This window comes from Actinia tenebrosa, unplaced genomic scaffold (assembly GCF_029948245.1).
Source record: "Actinia tenebrosa isolate PJP-AT-01 unplaced genomic scaffold, QUT_ActTen_1.0 PGA_scaffold5__44_contigs__length_20552954, whole genome shotgun sequence".
NCBI lineage: Eukaryota > Metazoa > Cnidaria > Anthozoa > Actiniaria > Actiniidae > Actinia > Actinia tenebrosa.
The window spans coordinates 15,073,538-15,096,545 of NW_028292582.1; the positions used below are offsets into that span (position 1 = coordinate 15,073,538).

The following is a 23,008-nucleotide window of genomic DNA, read 5'->3' on the forward strand; positions in this document are numbered from 1 at the left end:
TTTGCAAGCTCGCTAAAACAACAAGTTTGACCGAATTCAATCTGCCAAAAATTTGGCCGCGAATTAAGTCGTCGCAATTCGTGTTTTACAATTATCATAATCGATTTGTGTAAAATGAAAGGACTCCATTACGCAGGAACGAAACACAATTAAAACTTGTTTTTTCGATAAATGCGAAAGAAACGAATACTAGGTAGTTCTAGAGTTTCAAATGGAATCATAATTAATGACCGTAGATTGATTGCAAAGTACGAAGATTTTTTTCAATTATAGATGTGTTATCTGAAATTCAAGACAATATCTATACAATCTATCAGTTAGATTGGTGTTCTGGCGACATCACCCCCTAGGTTTTCAGTCATTTTGCGAAGTTAATAAGAAAGAAAAACAGAAGCTTAATAAAATAAAAGTTATTCAAAACAGGTGCTTTCGGTTATGACGTAATAGATCAACTAGGTTAGAGGCATGGGCCCGAGTTCTTGTCAAGATTCGAGTTTTTTCCGCCGAGAGAAGCGAAGACGGCGATGAAGTGAGGACCAAACGTCAGCGAATTAACCCGAATTTTAACCACTTTTAAGCCACTTTATTTAGTTCTAATTTTTACCAAAGCTTCACAGATGAATGGGTTATCGTTTTCAGAGATTTGCTGTCTGTTTTGCTGTCCTCCTTGCCCGTCGAAAATCGCTGCAAAGTTAGCGTTCCTTCCTCCCGAAGCGACCTACTCTTTTCAAGACTTGTCCGAAAGCGGAAAACAAGCGCTCCATCTTTCTGAAAAAGCCGAATGGCAATATGGACAGAAAGAGCTAGATCTAATCGAAGGTTTTACTACTAAAAGCAGCAAAGGCAACCAGATCGCCTGCATGTATATACGATGCTCGCCAACTGCTCGTTTTACGATTCTCTTCAGCCACGGGAACGCAGTCGATTTGGGGCAAATGTCAAGCTTTTATGTTGGTCTCGGGACTCGAATTAACTGTAATATTTTCTCTTACGATTATTCTGGGTATGGAGTTAGCCAAGGGAGACCTTCGGAAAAGAATTTATACAGTGATATTGATGCTGCATGGCAGGCTTTACGTACAAAATATGGAATCAGTCCTGAAAATATCATTCTGTACGGCCAAAGTATAGGAACAGTTCCAACCGTTGATTTGGCTTCTAGGTTCGAATGTGCTGGAGTTATCCTTCATTCTCCTTTAACATCGGGAATGAGGGTAGCTTTTCCCGATACCAAAAGAACTTGGTGTTTTGATGCTTTTCCAAGGTACGTCCTTCCTTGTTTTTAAATTTTTGATTTTTTTATTATTTTCCGATTTTATTTGGTGGTTGTATAATTTTTTCGACCATTTCGAACGTATTAGGATCAAAGATGGCTTTAATTTGGTTATAGGTAAATCGAACGTTCGATCATATGATTTTAGTTTATTTCATAAACCTAGAAATCTATATTTTATCGTTCAAAACTATTTTTTCGTCGATTTTGTTTGGTGGTATTCTGAAAGTATGATCAAAGATGGCTTTAATTTGGTCATCGGTAAATCGAACATTTGATCATATAAATTTGGTTTAGAATCTATATTCCATCGTTTAAAAATATTTATTCCTTATTCTACAGAATTTTAGCTATCCAACTAAGAAATGCCAAACTGAATCCCTCGATATTATTCCCGATAATGTATCATTCCTCTCTCTTTATTAGCTAGCGATCCAAAAATTCAGAACAACAAATCTGGACTCGCCCAGTTTTGAAGTCTAACTCAAACAATAAATACCCTCACACTTTTAAAAATCCTGTCATAATTGAAAATATTTTTGGTGATCTCTTCCTAACGATGAAAAATTCCAAAGACAATTTCACTTTATTTTTGCATGTTTGAATAAGTTATTTCTTTCTTTTGTATTGAAATTTCGACGGGAGATTTTTTCATTTTATAATTTTACTAAAATTGCACGCAAATATTTAGTTTCTTGGACAAAATATTTTCTCATTTAATCAAATAATACTCTTTAAGATTTAAATTATACGCCTTTGCAAAACATATTTATGCATTCTGTATTGTAGGCCATTATTTGAAATTTTAAAAAAATTTAGCAATTTAAAACAAAACAAACAAAAAAATTCATATTTGACTACGTTATCTTGTTTTAAATTAACATTATTTCCTTGAAAAATTTCAAAGTATCCCCTTGAAAATTTCTGTCTAAGTGGAATTATTTTCTAGTTATTGCATTAAAAATAACACTATGCAAATTTTGACCACTTACTCAAAACAGTTAAAAGATAAACTTTGCAAGCTTCGTTTTACCGATTTTTAATTTATGCAAATAAAAGAGTTAACAAAATTATAATAATAATCTTTGATTTCGTTAAAGCAGAATGATTATTTTAGCAGCTTTTGTTGATGTGGACCTGCTTTCACTCACACTCACTATATTACCACTACGTTTACTACGGTTACACAATGCTCGACTCACATAGAACTCACAGAGATACTGGAGAAAAAAATTTCATAATTGAATATGGCATCGCTGGGCTTGAACCAGCGACCCGACCTGTTAAACTGGTAAAATGATGAAGGATTAGCAGAGTATGCCACCCATTCCCAAGCATTCAATACATCTATTTTTTTACACATTTAGGGTTAATATTCATGTGATAAAGCCATGAATAAAAACCATTAAATTAAATTTTGTATCACTTCGCATGGTAACATGGAAACTTTGAATTTTGTCATTTTACCAATCCTAAATGTGTTATAAGCAAATCGTTGCATATCTATGGTTGGTATCTTTTATCACTCTTTTTCCTTCGTGATATGATACGGAAACTCGTGAATAAAAACCAGGTCAAGCTCTTAACATGTGACAACGTTCCGTGGAGTATTATAAGAAACTGAATTAACACAACTTTGATAAGATTTTTTAAGTTATTAATTTTTTTATTTGTCGTTTTAGAAATGTATATGCATAAATGCTGGTCAAGTGTTTATGCATGGTTCAAACTTAGACTAATTCAAAATATTTCTTAATGTTAATTAAAATTTGTTGTGGTTTTGTGTTACGAGTATTAGGATGTTTCAACAAACATTTCAACAAATTGGCCTTTATACTAGATACGAATAATGCATCAAGACACATAATGCATCTATTACCTTATGCATCTAGTGTAAAGACAGGCAAAATATAAGGAAAATTTGACGATCTGATGCCTGCTGAGAGCACTGGGAAATGGGCCTGGCACTAGCATATTCAATAGGCAAAAATTCTAGGCTTTGTTCTATCTTTGTCTGTTGCCCGTCTTTATACTGTCAGACCGATTATACTTTTAGATGACAAACTTCAAATAATTCGTCATTCAAGAGGCACTAAATAAAGCAGTGTGTGGAATGTATAATGCGTCTTTTGCCCATCTTCATAACCTACAAACTTCGCAAAAAAGTTTGCCCAACTTCAGTCCAGGCACATTATGCTTCTCTAGTATAAAAATAGCCAATGACGGTGATGGTGTTAATGATTATGATGATGGTGGTGTTGATAACGGTGGTGGTTGCATGTTATGAGTATTCCGTTATGAGTATTGAATGTTCCAACCATTTAAGTTGTATTATATTAATGATAATGGTGGTAGTAGTTGTCGTGATGCTGATGCTGGTAATGATGATGATGATGATGATGGTAATGATGATGATGGTAATGATGATGATGGTAGTAGTGGTGGTTGTTTTCATTCACTGACCAAACAAACAAACATTACAATCTAAAATTTCAAGACAATTTGAAGCTGCCTTTAGTTGCTAAATTTTTATTCTTTTTCTTGCAGCATCGAAAAAGTATCTAAAATAGTCTCTCCCGTTCTTGTAATACATGGAACAGAAGACGAAGTTATAGATTTCTCTCATGGTTTATCTATTTACGAGCGCTGCCCAAGGACAGTCGATCCTCTATGGGTAGAGGGGGCAGGACACAACGACGTTGAACTTTATGGACAATACCTTGAAAGACTCAAGCAGTTCATTCAACAAGAATTGGTACATAATTAGTTCATTGGGGTCTAATTTTGTGATTGAAATTTAGGAAATTTAACTATTGTCATGTCGTACATGTATTCATCAGCCAGCTGAGTTGATCTTGACTCAAAACCTTTACTGCCATTACAGATAATAGGATTCTAGAATTCCAACAGATATGTCAGTAAAGTCAAATAAATTGAGCACCTCAATATCATAAGTAAGGCAAAGTTTCTCATCATAAAATTTGACACATTGACACACAATAAATGATGTACTATATTTTCTTCAACAATAATTGAAACTTTGCCACCTTACTCGCATAAAGAGATGCCCTTTTCATTTCTCTTTTGTTATTTTGACACACCTGCTCGATTTAAGGGGATAGGTTCACATAACATGTTGTTGCACGGTACAAGTTGTTTATTGTTATCATATAAGGAACAACTGCTACAACAAATAGATTTTTTTTCTCTTCAAGATTCAAGATCAAGTCAATTGGAATCATTTTGAAATTGAACTGATGTTCAAACAATTAAGACTCAAATATTATAATCATTTTCCAACCTCTGAACATTCATGCCAACCACGTATGAAGGCGCAATTTTGCAGTGCAATTTTCTCTTCAACTTGTCTCGCAACGGCATTGTGACACAAGTTGCAGCAATCATGAAAAGTAGAATTTGTTTCTACTTTTGAAAGCAATTGCTCCTCCATTGCACAGTGTAAACACAATTGCAACTTGTATCTCAAAATTATCGCTCCATGTACTTGCGCCTTAAGACAATGTTCATTCTCGAAATCATTAATATTTCTGTGGACAGAACCCATAGCTTTGCACAATGTTATTAATATAATATATTTTATTGTTACTAGTAATGATCCTATGATTTTGAATTTCTCAGCGTGTGGGATTTGTTGTGTTCTTAGTTTTAATAGAGTCCTCAAGTGAGATGCTAGCGCTGCTAACTTGCTCTTATTATTTGCCATTTTGAAATTTAAACCGAAAATACTTCATTTATAATAACTTAACTCAACTTAAAGTGCTACTATGACGAAAATCGCTCAAACTTGGATTCAGCTGAAACTTCCTAAGAATACTCTTTAAAGGTCCAATAATCACTGTATGAAGTGTTTTCTCGATATTCAGGACGAAAGTATGATATTTTTACGATTATTTTTTGGAGTCTGTGACGTCATACACTCAACATCAAACATTCCTACATATATTTCTTTGTATATAAATCCTTAATTTATTTTATTCCTATGAAGCCCAAAGGGTGGCTAATGTGCTTATTTCACATTACTTGTGACTATAATTTATATTTTGGGGGTGTTTGGGTATTTCTTTCTCCCTTTACTACTGATATTTTGATCATAAACTACAAAGAAATGTATGCAGCGATGTTCGATGTTGAGTGTATGACGTCACAGACTTAAAAAAATAATCGTAAAAATATCATACTTTCGTCCTGAATATCGAGAAAACACTTCATACAGTGATTATTGGACCTTTAAAGAGTATTCTTAGGAAGTTTCAGCTGATTTCAAGTTTGAGCGATTTTGTCATAGTAGCACTTTAAAAAGACCAATTCATTTGGAAAAACACATTGTAATAGGTTAAAATTAGGAATCTGTTAATAATTATTATAAAACAATTTCAAGTTAACAGAACTATAGAGTTAAGAACTAAAAGATTAAAAGACTTTGTATTGAAAAGTTTATGTTTGAAGACCAGGTTTGTTGCTACTTTGGACTTTAAACTCCAGATTCTCTGGCAGCAGCATGATAAAGTGAAATCATAAAGATTTTTAAACACTTTGTGACATTCACACTTTAAGACTCTATATATGTATGCTCTTGTAACAAAAATTTTTATCATCAATATGGATTAAAAGATAAAATAACATATAAAATGTATTTTTTCATTTACCAGGCCAAACCTTCAAAGTCCATAAGTGTTGTCTGATCTGAACAACCAAACAAACATCATCTGGTCAATCAATCGAGAATCAATTCAAGTGTAAATACATGCACTTTTTTTTATCCACTGCACATGAATTAAGTCACAAAAAATTGATATCTATAAAACGAGTAGAGGATGTTAGTGCAAGTTTATCAAATTCGGAATTTGGTTAATGTCTAACAATAACAAGTCAATTTTGTTTTATGGGATAAGTAAATTATTCTAGCAGACTTTCGAGGTATAGAAGACAAGACATTGAGAAGATTTGGTCGCAGAAACAAGGCAATAGTAATTTGCACTCATTCTGTTGTAACACTTCATGCTTGTTTTGAATGACTTGCACAGGTTTGAAGTCATATGGCAACATAGGTTATTGTTGGATGTCAATCAAGGTCTTTACACAACATCAACAGGATTCAAATGCCTTGATTGTCGGCATGTGCCCTTGAAAATTTCAAGGACGCATGCCGGCCAGGCTGTGGAATGTCACAGAAATGCCTTGTTCCACCTCCAGTAAAACCTTCTTTGTCATGACAGCCAATTTCACGATTCATCTCATTCTAGAGAACTAAGTTGAACGTAAATCACCCGAATATACTAAATTTACCAAGTAATAATAATCTCTTAAGGCTAATAATTTACATAGTACACAACTGTCATGCACAACATGCCTACGTTAATTTTTAGCTGGTCAACAGTTGCAAATCACCCTTAATGTTGCCTTCTGCAGCATGTCAGTAAATGGAGTCAGGGGAAGCCTGCTGCCAAGGACTCTGCACTCAATTCGTCTAAATTGGCCAATTTTCAAACTTAGAAATATCTAACATAGATTCTACTCATCATCTGCCTAATTCCATAAATTATCAATTTTGACACATTTATTTGCCGAAAATCATCCTCCCTACACGACTTTCAAAAATGGCCGCCAAACTTGGTTTGGACTAGGGACAATTAAATGGAAGCAAGGTACGTAAGGCCCAATTCGTAAACAAAGTCTACTCAGTATGATATTTTGTGTCAAAGTCATTCACCCTTATTTCAATAGACGCTTAAGAGAACTCGAATTGGTGAAATGAATGACTTTGACACAAAATATCGTATTGAGTAGACTTTGTTTACTAATGAGGCCTTACTTACCTCGCTTCCATTCAATTGTCCCTAGTCCCAACGAGTTTGGTGGCCATTTTTGAAAGTCGTGTATGATGTACAAAATAACCTAGATGGGTTTCAGAGGCTCTCTCACTTCAGTGAGAAAGGTTACTAAACCTACAAGGCACTGGCATGAGAGAACCTGACCTGGAACCCTGGGGTATGTGTATTACACGGCAAATTTTTGTCCAAGATAGACATTATTTTATTAACTTTATAAGTTTACATTCATTCCCTTCTCTGTATAGTGTGTCATATTAAAGTGTTGGGGAAATTCAAAAATGGGGAATTTCTTAAACTATTTTATAGTTCAAATTAATAAGTAGAGTAATGTAGTTGGGGTATTTTGTTTTTCTTTTAAAGGTCACTTCACATTGTGTAGTTCCAGAAATCATCCATACCCACCCCACAGAGGCATTTGGAATTTCCGAAGAGTAGGGGGGTCAGAGAAAGAACAAAAATTACAGAGTTTGTATGGAAGAAAAATTGGAATTTCCAGGGGGTAGGGGGGGTGTCTTAAAAAAATTCCTCTGTGAGAGGGGTATGGATAATTTTTGGAACTACACATTCACTGCACTTGAGTAATATTAGCAAATACTTCAGCGTGGAATTCTCCGTTGAACAGGGTTGGCCTCAATTTTGTACAGAATTATATTGAATGTTCATGTGTTCCAGTTAAGCTCCATGGAATTTCAAAGTGTTTGTATTGTTGAAGTTGTGCATTCTTTACTTTACTGTTGGTATTAGTGAATATTTGGACACTGAAATGAAGTTAACCCGGTATAAACAAGTCTGTAATCAAGGAACACAGCAGTATTTGACTAATTCAAAATATTATCAATTAAGGGCTTCATATTCAAATATGTTTTACAGAGTGCAAACAATATAACCATGAAACTTTAGTTATACTAAATAGCACAATTTCATGCAAATTCCATTGTTTTCTATTGTTTAATTAGCACTATTTTGTACTATTTAGTAATTAGTGTTTCACGGATTAACAGTTTGCACTCTACTCTTATTTATATCTACATACTTATATTTATATAATGCAAAGGTATAGTGTTTTATTACACATTGAGGTTCAATATCAGTGTGATAAAGCCGTGAATAAAAACCATATCATTGAAGCAATATGACAAATTATTACCTGTTAAGAACCTGAAATTTTTTTATTCGCTTGTTTTGTATATCATATCGCTCGCTGGCGGTCTCCCTCTTTCACGATATGATATGGAAACTTGTAAATAAAAATGATATCAGGCTCTTAACATGTGATAATCATTAGGTATGTGTAAAAGCTAGTGAAAGGTGTTTGTTAGTGGTATTTAAGTACCATATATGATGTACTACTTGATGCAAGGCTTGAAATTTGGTAACATATCGAACGTGCTCTATCATAGGTTGGATGTTCTAAATATGGCGACCAATTTGAATAGCTATTATTCTGGACTGACTAACCTTTCCTACGTGTAACAGCACTTCTGTGTTTTCATGTGAACTCAAGGCTAGTCTGTCTTGGGGGAGTACTCTGCCAGAATTTGGGTAGGGGCATTCCGCTGGGATTCTGAAAGGGGTACCCTGTTTAGAATAAAAAAACTCAAATTTGTAGACCCTGTTTATGACAAAAGATATAATTAATTGCACTGAGTTCCTGTTTCAATTATCATGTCATCTTGCGTGTCGTTTTTTTATGACCATAATAACCAGTTTCAGTCAACAGGAAATGAATATGACAGGAAACTAAGGAAGAATTTAGAACTTGAAATTGCATACCCTGTTTATGACAAGAAGCTCAAAAAACCATACCCTATTCAGCGGATCATCCCCGTATAGTCCATATATGGGAGTACCCCCCCCCCCCCCCCGGTAGTCTGTTCACAACGATAATTATTTAAATTGGTTACCTTATTTTGATACAGTGTATGACATAATTTATTTTGTTTAATTCAATGAGAAATCTATTGGATATCCGACGAAGCAAACTGACAAAACTTTTTGCTAAAATGGTTTGCACATTACCATATTTAAATATTGTATGTTCACAACAAATTAATTAGCAATGAACCTAATTCACTTGGGCGTAATGTTTTGCCCATTTCAGACCATGTGTCATTCTCTTGAGAATAAGATTCTTTGTTTGAGTTGTATCCATATTCATGTGTCTTTTCATCCCCAACGGTTAGACAAAGAAATGATACTCTAGGGAATGACACGTGGTCTGAAATGGGAAAACATTGGATTAGGTCTGTAGATTACCATCAGTTAAAAAATAATTATTAATAATATAATAATTATAATGATTTATAATAATTATAATTATAATAATCAATTAAAAATTAATTTGATTGACAGTAGTCTATGTACTGTTTAAAAGACGAGCAGGAGCGTTTTATCGGGTGTGAAACATGAGGCGCAGCCGAGTGGTTTTAGACCCGATAAGACACGATCTGCGAGTTTATTAAACGGCTTAGAAAACTCATGATGTATGTTCTCATATTGTACAGAATACTTTACGAAATGAACCAAGTTTGATAGAGAAAATCCAAGTTAAAGTTTATGCAAATGAAGACGAATCTATATCAGATATAAAACCTCCTTCATGGTCATGATTCCTATTGTGTTTCCTTCATGAATTATTAATGAGTTTTCTAAGTAATGTTTAATAAACGAGCAGGAGTGTTTTATCGGGTATAAAACACGAGGCGCAGCCGAGTGGTTTTAGACCCGATAAACCACGATCTGCGAGATTATTGAACGGCTTAGAAAACTTATGATGTTTGTTCTCATTGTGTACCGATTTTTTTACGAAATGAACCAAGTTTGATAGAGAAAATCCAAGTTAAAGTTTATGCAAATGAAGACGAATCTTTATCCGATATAAAATCACCTTCATGGTCATGATTTCTAGTGTGTTTTCTTCATGAATGATTAATGAGTTTTCTAATGCCCAATAAGCAATGAAAAAGCTTTTATAAAGGCTTAATGAATAAGTCTTTGGTGGAAAGAAACAGCATTATGTATTGAATGAAAAAGAGGACTTTTTCATGCTAATAGATAGGCCATTTCACGGAATCCGTTACTCAACCTCGGCCTCGTCAGCGTGTGATTATCCTTTAGAATTTGACTACAGTACGCAGTAATGAAAGGAATTTACACATCAACGAACAATTAAAACATTAAAAAATTTCACAGGTTGTAGGCAATTTCTAAAGAATATATTACATACTGACGAGGCTGAGGTTGAGCCACGGGATCTGTGAAATGGTCTATTGGGGGGGGGGGGGATGAATAGCAGCATCCTCACCATCCTTTGCAGCTATTGTTATTGTCAGTCTAAAGTTGGGCTGCAAAGGAGGCTACTAAACACCCCACTTTATGACGACCCTAAGGACGTCCTCGTAGGAGGCTAGACAATAGTCCGACAGGGAAAACATTGATCTAAATTTGTGATTATTTATTCTAAAGTTGGTGTAATGGAGTTGTTCAGCTCATGATATGGTGCAGAACGCAAGCAGGCTGCGGCATGTTGAAGCTGAGTGATGGCGTCAGGACCCACTTTGGTGCACTCCTTCTCCAACAACACAGCAAGAGCCTCCAGTAAATCCAAGAAGCAAAAGCAAAGAGCTGCACGCCGTAGCCTATTTAATTCCTGAAATGAAATTAAAGCAATTTTTTACCTATTTTTGTTAGCTGTGGTGCAATGTATGCTGGTCTCTCAAATATACTTCGTGTGAAACTATGTAACAGGGGGAGGGGCTAAACTCAATTTCAGCTAAAGCGTACCCCTGCATCCCTCACTAAGTCCCCCCTGAAACCACTCTCACAACAAGGATTGCTTTTCTCAAATGTGCAAATCTTTACTCAAAAACTTAAGGTTTTGCAAGTATTCCCAAGAATGTCCAAAGACATGGCGGCCACAGTTGGTAGAAAGAAAGGTAAGGCGAAATCCCACGAGTATTAGCTGTTCCGAGGTTAAGGAAAAAATTGGTCGAGTCGGCATTGCAGTGCATTGTGGGGCTGTTTTAGGGGAAACATCTTACGTACGTAAGTTGGTGTCTATTTCATCGGTTATTACCATGATGCACTGTAAAGCCAGCTTGGTCCATTTTTTTTGCATCCTCAGAATGGATAATAATTAAGACAGCTTAACATGCAAATGAAAAATATTATTGAGGGAAGGGGGAGTGATAAAACTAATCAATCACCAGCTGAATTGACCACCTTTCCTGAAAGAGATTATGGGTCAACTATTTTTGGTTAGTATTTTCTTAGCAGGGGATGAGTACAATGTAGATTTTTCACGCTGATTGAACTAGAATTCCACCATATGAGTTCAACTAGTAGCATTTACGATAAATTTAAAGAATGAAAAATTCATATTTCATGAGTTTTCTTGGCAGAAGTATATGGGAAATGCTAATCGAAGAATATTGTTGAATTCTCAATTCTGATTAGTTGACTGTGAGTTTGTTCTAAAGGTCAACTCAACTGGCAAGAGAAAGCATAATCAGTACCTCGGCTAGTCTCATAGGCGGTTAACTGGGGAGCACAGGTGGTGTAGCAGTGAGAATGCTTGCCTCTCATAAATGCGACCCAGGTTCGAGTCCTGCCAGTCTTGGTGTTGTTTGTGAGTAGAGTTGTTTGTTGGTTCTCTACTGTGCTTCAAGGGTTTTCCGGGCTCTCTGGTTTTCCTCCCTCCACAAAAATCAACTCTTAAATTCCAACTTGATCAAGGAACAAAGGCCACAGGTTTGTTAAGTGCTAACGTCATTAAAACTACAACAGTGTTTTCTTAAACAGTCCTTCTTTCCCCTCCAAACTCAGTTTCGTCAGGTTCATTTCCCATCTTCCCGTCAAAGACAAGACAAAACCTAGAGGGACTGTTAACAGTCAGCCAGTCTTGATGTCTTGTAGCCAATTTTCATTTATCAGTCTTTTATGATACTGTGATATCTGAGTTGTTTATAACTAAACTGGTGATCAGGTACGTCTAGGCTTCATTGTTTCTGATTGGCTAGATTAAATTGCTTCCATTGTCTAGTGTGAATAACTAAGGCCTAGGGCAAACGTCAAACTTTCCATGCACCGAACTTAATTACATCAAAGAATGCCGCCTCATTATCGCCCGATATCCATTGTTTTTAATGAGTTTGGTGCATGGAAAGTTTGATGTTTGCTCTAGACCTAACTATTTCTTATTGTTTGGTGCAAAATACCTTGAAGAACTGTGCTTGTTTGTCTGGAAGTCGTTTGGCATACCGAAGAAGTTTCTGCACATCGGACTGAAATAAGAAATAAAAAATATTTTAACTCAAAGAAATCTTACCTGGCCAGTGAAATAATGGTCAGTGTTTGATCACCATTTGGAATAGCCTTCGTAGCGGCCCAAATTGGGGGAGGGGGAGGGGGAAAGGTGTGGGGGTCGTGTGTTTGGGCCGCTATGCAGGCTACATTTGGAACTGTTAATGAGATTTAGAGACTTTTATCAGCTGATTGAAGCCCAGCAACTTTCTAAAAGAAGATACTTTGATTCATTACTAATTTTTATTTACCTGTAATCCACTTGGCTTAATCCAGGCAACATTTGCTTGCGAGTTGTAACTCCTCCTTTGTGAAGGTGGAATAGGAAATGGTGTTTCTTCTGTTTCTTCATCTTGCCCAAGTTTATAAGGGTTTGTGTTCATTTCAGCCGAAGGTCCAAGTCGATTAAAATCCCCTAGCCATGAGATGTGTGTTCCAGGAGCAAATGTCACAAGGACGAGGTTGGACTTCTTCTTGCTGTCGGCCCAGGATTGTAAGAAACCAAACCAGTCCGTGCTGGAAATAAATAGTGTGAAACATCAGAGGCAGATCTAGGGAAGGGGTGCAGGGGGAGCAAAAGCTCCCTAGATAAGCTGATATCCACTGGATCCGCCCCTAAACATCATTGAATTTTACATTAGAATTTTTTGCCTAGATAAAATAGCATCATTTAACAAATGGACATCATTTGTTTATGTGTCTGTCCTCTTATTGACGATAAATTGCATCATCACATTGTCAAAGTAGTGTGGATTCATGAGGCGTAGCCGATGGATCCGCATACTACTTTGACAATGTGATGACAAAATTTATCGTCATTAAGAGGACAGACACACAAAAAAACGATGTCTATTTATTTTTTTACGATGACAAAAACGATAAAAACGTCTCATTTTTAGCAATCAAAACGACCAACAGAAAGAATTCGTGCTGGTTGACATCAGCTTTATCGGTCTGTCCTCTTATGGATGATAAAAAATAACCAATCAGTGCACAAGAAATTTGCAAGTTATTGTAAAAAGACACAATGACTAAAGGTACAGCAAAGGCAGTATTCTTTAGAAGAATCTCTTAAAAAATGAATATGGAGCTGGAAAAGTTCTTTCACAGCTGGAGACTTACTCTAACTGAACAATAGCAATCATCTTTTCAACTTTCAAGCTTCCATGCAGTAGAACACAAAATGACGGAGCTTTTCCACTGTCTAATTCTTGTTCCTTGGAAGCATCTCCATTAGCGACAGTATTTCCAATTTCTGTTCCAGTTATCGGTATCACAAGATGCCGCGACATACATGGTGGACTGCTCGCATCCATAATGTCCAAAAATCCGCAGATTTTTATCTCATTTGGAAACCTACAAAGTTTTGCGTTTGTTTTTTGCTTCCTATATTTTTCGAGAATTAAATTCCAAGAAATTGAGAAATCAGGTGGAGGTGAAAGCATAATATTCGATTTCAAATGCCCACAGCTAAGAACACCTTCGTAGTTCATGTAATGAGTTTGTGCAAGCCTTGTAAAGCAGTTCTGTACAGATTGCACTGAAAGGGGTGCATCTGGAACATATACGCTGCCACCGCCTCCATTCATGTCGCATAGTTGCTGAAAAAGCATCAAGTTAGGTGCTAGTTCTGTCTGTGTATTGATACACACGACATGAAGTTTACTGGGAAATGGAAATGGAAGTGGACATGGAGTTTCTGTCATCCTGTCTGCCTTGCCGTCCAAGAGATCCCTTAGAGAACCATACCCCGACCCAATAGATCCGTCAGTCACCAGAATAACTTGAATGGGCACTGACGACCCCCATTCCTCTACCACGTGACCGGCCACACCCGTCAACGCATTTTCATAGCAAGTTTTATCATAAGCATCCACAGACATACAACCTTGCTTGAGCATTTCATAATCTCTCGTGAATGGCACCACAATTTCCCAGAGCGACGAGAAAGCGACCAAAGCTGTAAACTCCAGCTTGAATTTACTTGACAAATAGTCGAATAAAGTATACAAACCGCGAACGGCAAGATGGCGTCGCTGTTGGCTCTCTGTCTCATTCGGCGTTTGAACCTGTCTCATCATGGACAAGGAAACGTCAAGCAACACTACAGTAGGCATATTTAGCGTTCTAATTCAACTACTCGGCCCTATTTTTACGTTATTCTTTACAAAATACAAACTTTTTCAAGTTCTCAAACGAAGTTTTTTCTTTCCAACGGAGTCTAGCGGAGTACTTCATGGACTCGTTAATCATCAATACTTTTTAAAATAGATAAAGAAAATAAAAACCTATGAAGTATTAGGCTGATGAGTAGGGAGAGCCCGCTTTCCAAGTTTATCGCGGGCAGCCAAGTCGTTTTTACACTACAAAAAAAAACACAGGGAGCCCATGCTTGGTTCTTGTGCCATTAAACAAAACCTGTCGCGTGGAATGGAAAGTCTGGCACATCTTGCCGCATTGAAACGGCTACAACTTCGTCTTGAATAACTCGATCTGCAAGCACTTTTCGCACAATGTAAGGAAAGGATGAAAGGTTTCAAAAATGATAAATTAGTTTAAAGTGGCCTTTTCATTATGACGTAATGATGACATCATAGAAATCGGTTACCGCTTATTTTCTCGAAAACTAGACGTAAACTTTCAAAGCGACTTGCACCAGAATCCTTTGTTTTCTATTGTTTAATTATCACCTAGTGCTAAAAATTAGTACACATTCAATACAGTGTTTTGGACATTTATTTACGCAATACAATATAAGTATATTGTGCTTTTACGATTGTACATTTTCAAAAACAAAAAAGTGAATTTATCCTTGAATGTGTTCTCTATTTAAACATCTTGGACGATATGTTTGCATGTGGTTGTACCATTTTATGCATTTCTGTGGATCTTCATAGGCCCTCACAAGACGCTATCTGACTTCATTTGGAATTTGGTTTATTCGTTGAACCATTGCAACATCCGAAAAAAGAGGGATTAAAAAACTCAGAACTGACTTAATATTTATACCTAACGGCGCTTTGTTTGTACGAAATCATATTCACGGCTTGTAAAAAAAAAAATGAAAAGACAGTTAAAATCCTACGATTCCTAGTGGAAAATATACTTATATTGTATTGCGTAAATAAATGTCCAAAACGCTGTATTGAATGTGTGTTGTATTTTATTGTCTGCACCAAAACGCTAATGAAAGTTTGAAAACGTTAATGAATCCACGCAAACATATTCATGATTGTCAAATTCAATGTTAAATTTCTTAATGAACGTTCCATCGCACTATTGAGACTCCGTTCGCCTTATTGTATGTCTGTTCGCTCTAATGACAAGGCTTCTTCGCTTTAATGAATATTCCTTTGCGGTTAATGAACAGCAAAAGGTGTATTTGTTTCACGGTTGAGGTCTTAGGCTGTTTATCACTAAAAACATCTTTAACTCTCTTGCGCGAAGGGCAATTCCAACAGAAGCACAAGTAACACTGAAAAAACTCTTGCAAGAGACAAAAAAGGTTGACTTGGCGTAAGTCTAGCATATATCAATTAACTATGTTTTTTTAGGTCCGCCCTAAAGGACGCCTGCTAAGGAGGCTAGGTCTAATGCGGTTATTGTGTGAAAAGGCAATAATTTATTCAGTTTCATTTCAGCCCCTCTTGGCATATACACAAACACCGCGAACCGTTTGAACTGAGCCAATGGTAAAGCATCCAGCAAGAAGAAGCCATGTCTAAAGACTATTCTGGGCCTGTTTGCTTGGCAGACATCGAGGGACAGGCGAAAACGTGTCTGCCTGAGAGCCGATCTTGCTTTTTTGGAGGGGGAGCGGATGAAGAACAGACTCTCATTGACAACATCGAGGCGTTCAGGAGGTACAACATATAGTGGTTTAGCCAAATCCAACTAGTAGTCTATCATGCAATGCTGCGTTCTGATTGGATGAGCTACTAGTACTACTAGGCTATAAGTTATAGCCTACTAGTAGCGAAAGGTACCGGCTTTGAAAACCAAAACATTAAATTTGACTTTAATTTAAAACTTTTTTGCATCTGATATGTTTGACCGACTAGTTAGATTTGAGTAAAACAATAGACAGATCCCGGCTACGCTTGAGTATCCAACCAAACAATGCATGCATTCTAAGACATCAATTATAAGACAGACATTTACAATTTTCAACAGTCGGTGCCTGTTCCATGCTGTATATCAAAATGAACACATTTGAATTGCACGTTACGTCATCGCAGCCTCTCGGGGAGCGTTGGTGCCTTTTAGCAAAAGGTTTCTTATTAGCATCAATTGTTAACGGCACCACGGCCGCCATGCTTTTGTCTTTTAACTCTCTTGGGAATGCTTGCAACCCATCAAAAGCTAAATAATAATAATATAATGTACGATCAACTTTGCTTTGTTAAGGCCATTTATTAAAGCAGACAAGGAAAACTACCAATTTATTTTTTTCTTCTCTCGAATTCTGAAACGACCACTGGGCTGATAGAAGTCAGCAGAGTAACTCACGCATTGAATTGGAATTTAACGTTTGTAAAATAGTTAGTTGTTTTTATTGATTCTATCAATTCGCATTTTCAAAGCATTAGAAATAGGGAAAATTGATTGAAATAATACGTTCCTAACTTAGTAGATGATTAGTAACTTTAAATATTTTTATATATGATTATTGTTATTGATAAATTGAAGTGTTTGCAATACAAACATTACTTTTAACCTTCATGATTTGGCCACCACCAAGATGGCGGACCCATACATTTCAACTAAATTATGGGCACAATCGATGGCACGTATCTTCGTATCTAAAACTTCTTTTAGCTAGAATTTTGGCTGAGATAAATAGGTTTCCCAACCTACAGCGCAATTTTTAAAACGTTGCGAGACAAGTTGCAACAGTCGTTGCGAAAAGTAGAATTCGTTTCTAATTTTGGCAACGATTGCTGTTGCAAAACAAGTTGCAGAGAAAATTGCTCAGTGTAATCGCACCTTTAATGCACATAGCGCACATACCAAAATTGATTTGTGAAAATATAATGCAAAGGTACGATGTAGCAAGGCATTCTAAAATCTATCATTCATTTTTTAGCTCCTCCATAGTCAACCCTTGAGAAAAGACATGCAGTTATCGTATAATTTACGAGGAGAGCAATCCTTAGCAATACCATCTGTTAATACCACTAAATATGTGGTGCATATTCATCAAGATACTTTGCAACTAAGCTTTGGAATACTTTACGAAGAAGTGTTCACAAATTATCATTTAGCTGAATTGAAAGCCACAATTATACTCGCTTTCTTCGAAGCGCTACATACAAAAAGTTTGGTTTTAATTGGCTTTCAAGCAAACTGTTCAACTGTTTTCCTAAAGTGTGCACGTGCATCTCGGAAAAATCTTGATCTTTACTTAGTGCTTGAAAATGGTTAAATTCTTCTGGAAAAATAGGACCAAATATGAAAAATATATATAAAGTACAAAAATAAATGTATTCAGTATTCACGACTTTTGCACAACGGTTCACTTGGCACAGACTGAATTAATTCGAGACTGCAAGAAGTTTCGTTGCCAAGAGTTATTCAAATTAGCAGCTTGTAGTCTTGGTTGAATCCTCCCAACCTCGTTCCCAGGGCCTTCTCTTCTTGTTTTTTTTTTTTTTTTTTTTTTCCAAGATGGCGGCGCTAGAAAGGGAATCCTCCTTGTTCTTCTAGCCTCCTGCATAGCCGCTGTGAGGAGTCGCCTCCGGTTCCTAACAAGTCCAACAACAATAGTTAAATCATAGTATTAGAGGAATTCCCTCGTCAGCCAATGAATATTCCCCTTCACAGTTCCCTGCGCCATCTTGAAAGGTATAGCCGTGCCTTTGCATCGAAGCGAGACGAACGGTGAGCTTGCAATGATAGAGACCTTTTTTTAACACCTTGGACAATTATTCACATGTCTCTATCATTGCAAGCTCACCGTTCGTCTCGCTTCGATGCAAAGGCACGGCCACCTTTCAAGATGGCGCAAGGAACTGTGAAGGAGACTATTTTACCAACATGGATTCCACATGGCGCGCGCGATATTAGTAAGTTAACGTTTCCCTCTCTTATTTATATGCTCTCTTGATTTTAATATGGGATATTTTTAGCCTCAACAATAGCTGTTATTACAGTTGAGCCCGCAATGAGAAATTCATTTGTTTTAAGAATCATACAAGTGAGGCTATCGGGTCGATACAAACCTTGTTGTCTCATTTGCATCTCATTTGCATGCATCCATGATAACTGCTATTTGTTAAGATGCTTTTTTTCTAATTTATTATTCGCGGTAAATGTATACAGGTTAAGACTGAGGCCCAGAATGCTTCGTGGGATATCAGAAGTAGACATGTCTACGACTCTATTGGGACAGGCAGTCAGTATGCCGATATGCGTTGCACCATCTGGACACCAGACGCTTGCGCATCCAGACGGTGAACGAGCTACTGCGAAGGGTAAGTTCATCCAATCTGATTCAGGTCCATTCTTATTCCTATACGTTCATCCAATCTAATTCAGGTCCATTCTTATTCCTATACGTTCATCCAATCTGATTCAGGTCCATTCTTATTCCCATATACGTTCATCCAATCTAATTCAGGTCCATTCTTATTCTCGTATACGTTCATCTAATCTAATCTAGGTCTTATTACTTTGATGATGATGTCAGAGGCATTGAAACTTCTAACTTTTTTCATCTTTAGTTTTATTTTACTATTAAATGGATACGTAAAGTTTTTTCTTATCAGAATCATGAATTATTATTCAGTTATCAAAAGAGCGTTTTCACTCACGTGTCAAGGCAGCCATATTGGTGTACCAAACAATAGAAACTTTCTGCACAGTTTTTGCATAAAAATAGAGTTTACTTTCCGGAGGATAGATAAATCATAGTACACCAATATGGCTGCTGTGACGTTATACGTGAAATTCTTTTCATGTTCATATCTTTTCTGTTCATATCTATAAAAATACAGCTTGTTCTAAAGCCAATACATGCATGGTTCTCAGCATCTCGTCTAACACAAGACTAGAAGATGTAGCACTTGCTGCACCGAGTGGACTGCGATGGTTCCAGTTCTTCGTATTGAAAGACAGGGAATGTACGAAGACTTTGATTCGTAAAGCAGAGCAGACAGGATACCAGGCGTTGGTTCTCACAGTCGATGCAAGTGTCCTTGGGAAAAAACGTGCTTTTAAAAGATCAGGAATTGAGAAAACACTCGAACGAATAACTGTTCTTTTAGACGTCAAGGAGTAAGTTGTAGAAATAATTTGTTTTGAAATGGTAAAGAGGGTAGCCAAGTTTTTGTTTTCAGAGCTAATTTGCTCGTAAAACTAATAACCAAAAAAATCCAACCTCGGAGCTGATCTAAGTCAGGGCATGGCTAACTCACAGATTGAACCCTGAAACAACCTCTGAGCTGATCTAATTCAAGGCGCGGCTAACTCACAGATAGAATTGAAATTCAGCGTGTTTGATTTTGCGGCTGGAAGAAAACCGAAAAAAACAACAACCTCTAATCAAGGCCGAGACCTGACAAAATGAAACTGCTACTTACGTGTGTAGCCGATAAGGAATCGAACCGGAGACCTCAGCGAGAGGTGAGTGCGCAACCAATACGCCACCCTTAATTCCATAACTTTAACTTTTCTAATGATTTTTACATTTAGATGCTCTTCACATCCCACTTCAAATTAGGAAAAGTTCTTCAATCCAATTATTTAAAAATTAACTGAAAACTCATTTGTTCAAGAACTTTGTCTCCTCTGGTTCAAAGTGAACATCAATGAACTATGACATTTCATTAATATTGTAACATACGTCTGTTATTTATTTTATTTTTTATTTTGAAGCGCCATGAATTTTGATATGTGCGCTATATACGTTCGATTATCATCATCATCATCATCATCATCATCATCATCATCATCATCATCAATATCATCATCATAGTATATAGTATATTTTATTATAGTTTTTCTTTTTCTCTTTTTTTATTATTATTTTTTATTATAAATAGATATATTTTTTATTGTAGGATATGATCATCATCATCATCATCATCATTATTATTATTATTATTATTATTATTATTATTATTATTATACAGCTTCTCACTAATCCCATATAGGTAACTGTCCAATTATTTTCTTAATTGGACAGTTCTTGTTGATATGGGATTAATTAGGCAGCTATATAATTAATAGGTAATGGGATTTCATGCTCCCCAATCAAGAAATAATTAGACTCCAAAAATTCCTCTGACTGCCAAATTGGACTCGGCCTACGGCCTCATCCAATTTTGTCAGTCCTCGGAATTTTCCTCGTCCAATTATTTCTTAATTGGACAGCATGGAGTCCTATTACATATACTTATTATTATTATTATTATTATTATTATTATTATTATTATTATTATTATTAAAGTATAAAACTCGTTTTATCATTGTCAGAGGAGCCTCGCGTCGTGATCTATGGGAAGGGAATGTTTCCTGGGAGATCATCTCATGGATCAAATCTATCACCAAGCTTCCAGTGATATTAAAAGGTATTCTAACAGCAGAAGATGCTAAACTTGCTGTCCAACACGGTGCTGATGCTATCATCGTGTCTAATCATGGAGGAAGGCAGTTGGATGGAGTCTTGGCAACGGTGAGTCAGTAGCTCCCCATCCATGGCTACACAACTACCGGTTGCTTGACGGCCACGCGAGAGGGAAAACCTAACGGTTCCATTTGCTTTGCGTAATATATTATATCAAACAACTAAAACAGTTAGGCACAGCGCGAGTATTGCAGCGCACTGTATCTGACAGGCTCAAGCTTACTCATATTGTACAGCGGTAAATAATATAAAAATGAAAGATAAGTTTCTTACTTCTGCCCCCTGTGCACCCATTGCATTGCATTGTACTGTAATAGACCTGTTTTGAGTTGCGCGAGCGCTGTCAAATGTATCGCGTTCTCAGAACCGAAAACGAAGCATTTTCGTTACGTGCGCTATATAGGAAACACACACAAAAACTTTGAAATTATATGAATAAAGGGATGCTTCGAATTTTTTTATTGCCGTTCAGAATCAGGATTATGACACTTTAAAAATATGTAGCTCACTTCAGACCAAATCATCTCTTCAAGGGTTTTATAAATTGCCTATAACTCTATGGTTTCTAAAGCTTTCTTGTGAACACTGCCCGAAAATGACTCGTTTTCATGTCTGCGCCTGCGATATTTATGAAAGCGTTCGCGCATATCAGAAATCGTCTATTGTCTACTCAGTTTACTGTTTGTGACAGATTGATGCTTTGCCAGAAGTTGTATCAGCCGTCAATGGACAAATTGAAGTGTATATGGATTGTGGAGTAAGGCTTGGTACTGATGTACTGAAGGCGTTAGCATTGGGTGCACGTGCTGTATTCATTGGTCGTCCTGTGGTATGGGGACTTGCTTATCAGGTCAGGTGGTGAATTGTCTCTGCTTTTTATGCTGTATGTTCTTTTCATAAACGTTCTTTGTGCTTATTAGTTGTTTTCGGTTGTATAAAGGGAGAAGAAGGTGTGCTGAAAGTACTGGAGATACTTCGTGAAGAATTTAGGACCGCCATGATACTAATAGGTAATACACCCTTTACCAAAATGGCGACCGCAAATTCGAATGAGTTCGCAACTTTACCAAAATGGTAGTGAAAAACCAATACCTTTTCTGGAAAGAGCACCTTTACTTTAGTAAACCTACGAAGATTCATTATGAGGTGTTATATCGTCAGAGAAAACTCAAGTCAAAAATTTGATAAATTTAAGGTTTTGTTACACTGTGCAATTTCCTCAGCAACTTCTCTCGCAATGCTTGAAAATGTAGCGTTGTAAGTTGCCGACGTGAGGTGCTACACTATAATGCAATCTCAGCCACTTGCAACATTTTTTGGCTCCTCGGCCGGGAAGAAAATGAGAAATGTGCACATGCGCTCTTGAAAAGAATATGCCTTTAAATTGCGAGAAAAGTTGTTGGATAGACCAAATTCAAAACTCGCACCGATGTGAGGCTTAAGTTGTGAACAAAGGGATCTGGCGTGATTCAAAGCAATCTGGCGTGACTCAAAAGTCACGAATCATGCCAGATCCCTTCGTTCACAACTTAAGCCTCACATCGGTGCGAATTTTGAATTTGGTCTATGGGTGATAATTTTGTATATTAATTTGATCCGTTATATGATTTCAGGATGTTCTTGCCTGTCAGATATTTCGCCATGTCTTGTAACTCGTCTGTGCAAGTGTAGTTTATGAAGTGAATACTGCAAATAAAATTGTGAAAATGTCCAAAAAAGCTACTTTTACATCTGAATCGTTTGCAGAACATTAAAAATGAAAAGAAGATATAACTAGCTAAAAACTAGTGTTAGCTGCGTCGGTGTTTCTAATGAAACAGTAATGATAAAGAGGTAAATTACACACCGTGGAAAGATGAAAAAAATTACAAAATAAATAAAATAAGACAAAAGAAACCAATGAGAACAAGGTAGGCAAGGAAACAAAAACAATCCTATTCTATCATATATACACAC

The 23,008-nt window shown here is 36.5% G+C and overlaps 3 protein-coding genes across 5 annotated transcripts; 2 read left to right on the forward strand and 1 right to left on the reverse strand.

Annotated features, from left to right (window-relative positions):
- Positions 1-483: 483 nt before the first annotated feature.
- Positions 484-10,805, forward strand: LOC116296790 (alpha/beta hydrolase domain-containing protein 17B). Of its 2 annotated transcripts, XM_031704874.2 has the most exons (3): positions 484-1,264; positions 3,821-4,028; positions 5,944-10,805. In XM_031704874.2, exons 1-3 carry the CDS (start codon positions 618-620, stop codon positions 5,974-5,976), a joined length of 888 nt encoding a protein of 295 aa, XP_031560734.1. In that variant the 5' UTR covers positions 484-617; the 3' UTR covers positions 5,977-10,805. The 2 variants fall into 2 exon arrangements, with proteins under 2 accessions (XP_031560734.1, XP_088893756.1); XM_089037630.1 differs by lacking the exon at positions 5,944-10,805 and having other exon boundaries at positions 3,821-5,923.
- Positions 10,580-14,645, reverse strand: LOC148906676 (integrator complex subunit 14-like). Its single transcript, XM_089037628.1, has 4 exons — positions 13,549-14,645; positions 12,678-12,942; positions 12,342-12,407; positions 10,580-10,774 (listed from the first exon to the last, which is right to left on the reverse strand). Exons 1-4 carry the CDS (start codon positions 14,541-14,543, stop codon positions 10,580-10,582), a joined length of 1,521 nt encoding a protein of 506 aa, XP_088893754.1. The 5' UTR covers positions 14,544-14,645.
- A 198-nt stretch (positions 14,646-14,843) lies between these two features.
- LOC116296793 (2-Hydroxyacid oxidase 1) lies at positions 14,844-22,770 on the forward strand. 2 transcript variants are annotated; one of them, XM_089037565.1, is made up of 8 exons: positions 14,844-14,941; positions 16,068-16,289; positions 18,748-18,899; positions 19,422-19,701; positions 20,902-21,100; positions 21,744-21,902; positions 21,993-22,062; positions 22,666-22,770. In XM_089037565.1, the coding sequence occupies exons 2-8, from the start codon at positions 16,144-16,146 to the stop codon at positions 22,728-22,730; spliced, it is 1,071 nt and encodes a 356-aa protein (XP_088893691.1). In that variant the 5' UTR covers positions 14,844-14,941; positions 16,068-16,143; the 3' UTR covers positions 22,731-22,770. The 2 variants fall into 2 exon arrangements, with proteins under 2 accessions (XP_088893691.1, XP_088893692.1); XM_089037566.1 differs by lacking the exon at positions 14,844-14,941 and adding an exon at positions 15,854-15,942.
- Positions 22,771-23,008: the final 238 nt, after the last annotated feature.

Bases quoted from the DNA above. Each gene is read 5' to 3' on its own strand.
- LOC116296790 (XM_031704874.2), top strand. From the start codon at position 618: ATGAATGGGTTATCGTTTTCAGAGATTTGCTGTCTGTTTTGCTGTCCT. The intron at 1,265-3,820 runs GTACGTCCTTCC...TTTTTCTTGCAG, and splicing joins TGTTTTGATGCTTTTCCAAG to CATCGAAAAAGTATCTAAAA. The intron at 4,029-5,943 runs GTACATAATTAG...TTCATTTACCAG, and splicing joins AGTTCATTCAACAAGAATTG to GCCAAACCTTCAAAGTCCAT.
- LOC148906676 (XM_089037628.1), bottom strand. From the start codon at position 14,543: ATGCCTACTGTAGTGTTGCTTGACGTTTCCTTGTCCATGATGAGACAG. The intron at 12,408-12,677 runs GTAAATAAAAAT...TTCTTATTTCAG, and splicing joins TTAAGCCAAGTGGATTACAG to TCCGATGTGCAGAAACTTCT. The intron at 10,775-12,341 runs GTATTTTGCACC...ATTTCATTTCAG, and splicing joins AACAAGCACAGTTCTTCAAG to GAATTAAATAGGCTACGGCG.
- LOC116296793 (XM_089037565.1), top strand. From the start codon at position 16,144: ATGTCTAAAGACTATTCTGGGCCTGTTTGCTTGGCAGACATCGAGGGA. The intron at 16,290-18,747 runs GTACAACATATA...AAATGTATACAG, and splicing joins AACATCGAGGCGTTCAGGAG to GTTAAGACTGAGGCCCAGAA. The intron at 22,063-22,665 runs GTAATACACCCT...ATATGATTTCAG, and splicing joins GACCGCCATGATACTAATAG to GATGTTCTTGCCTGTCAGAT.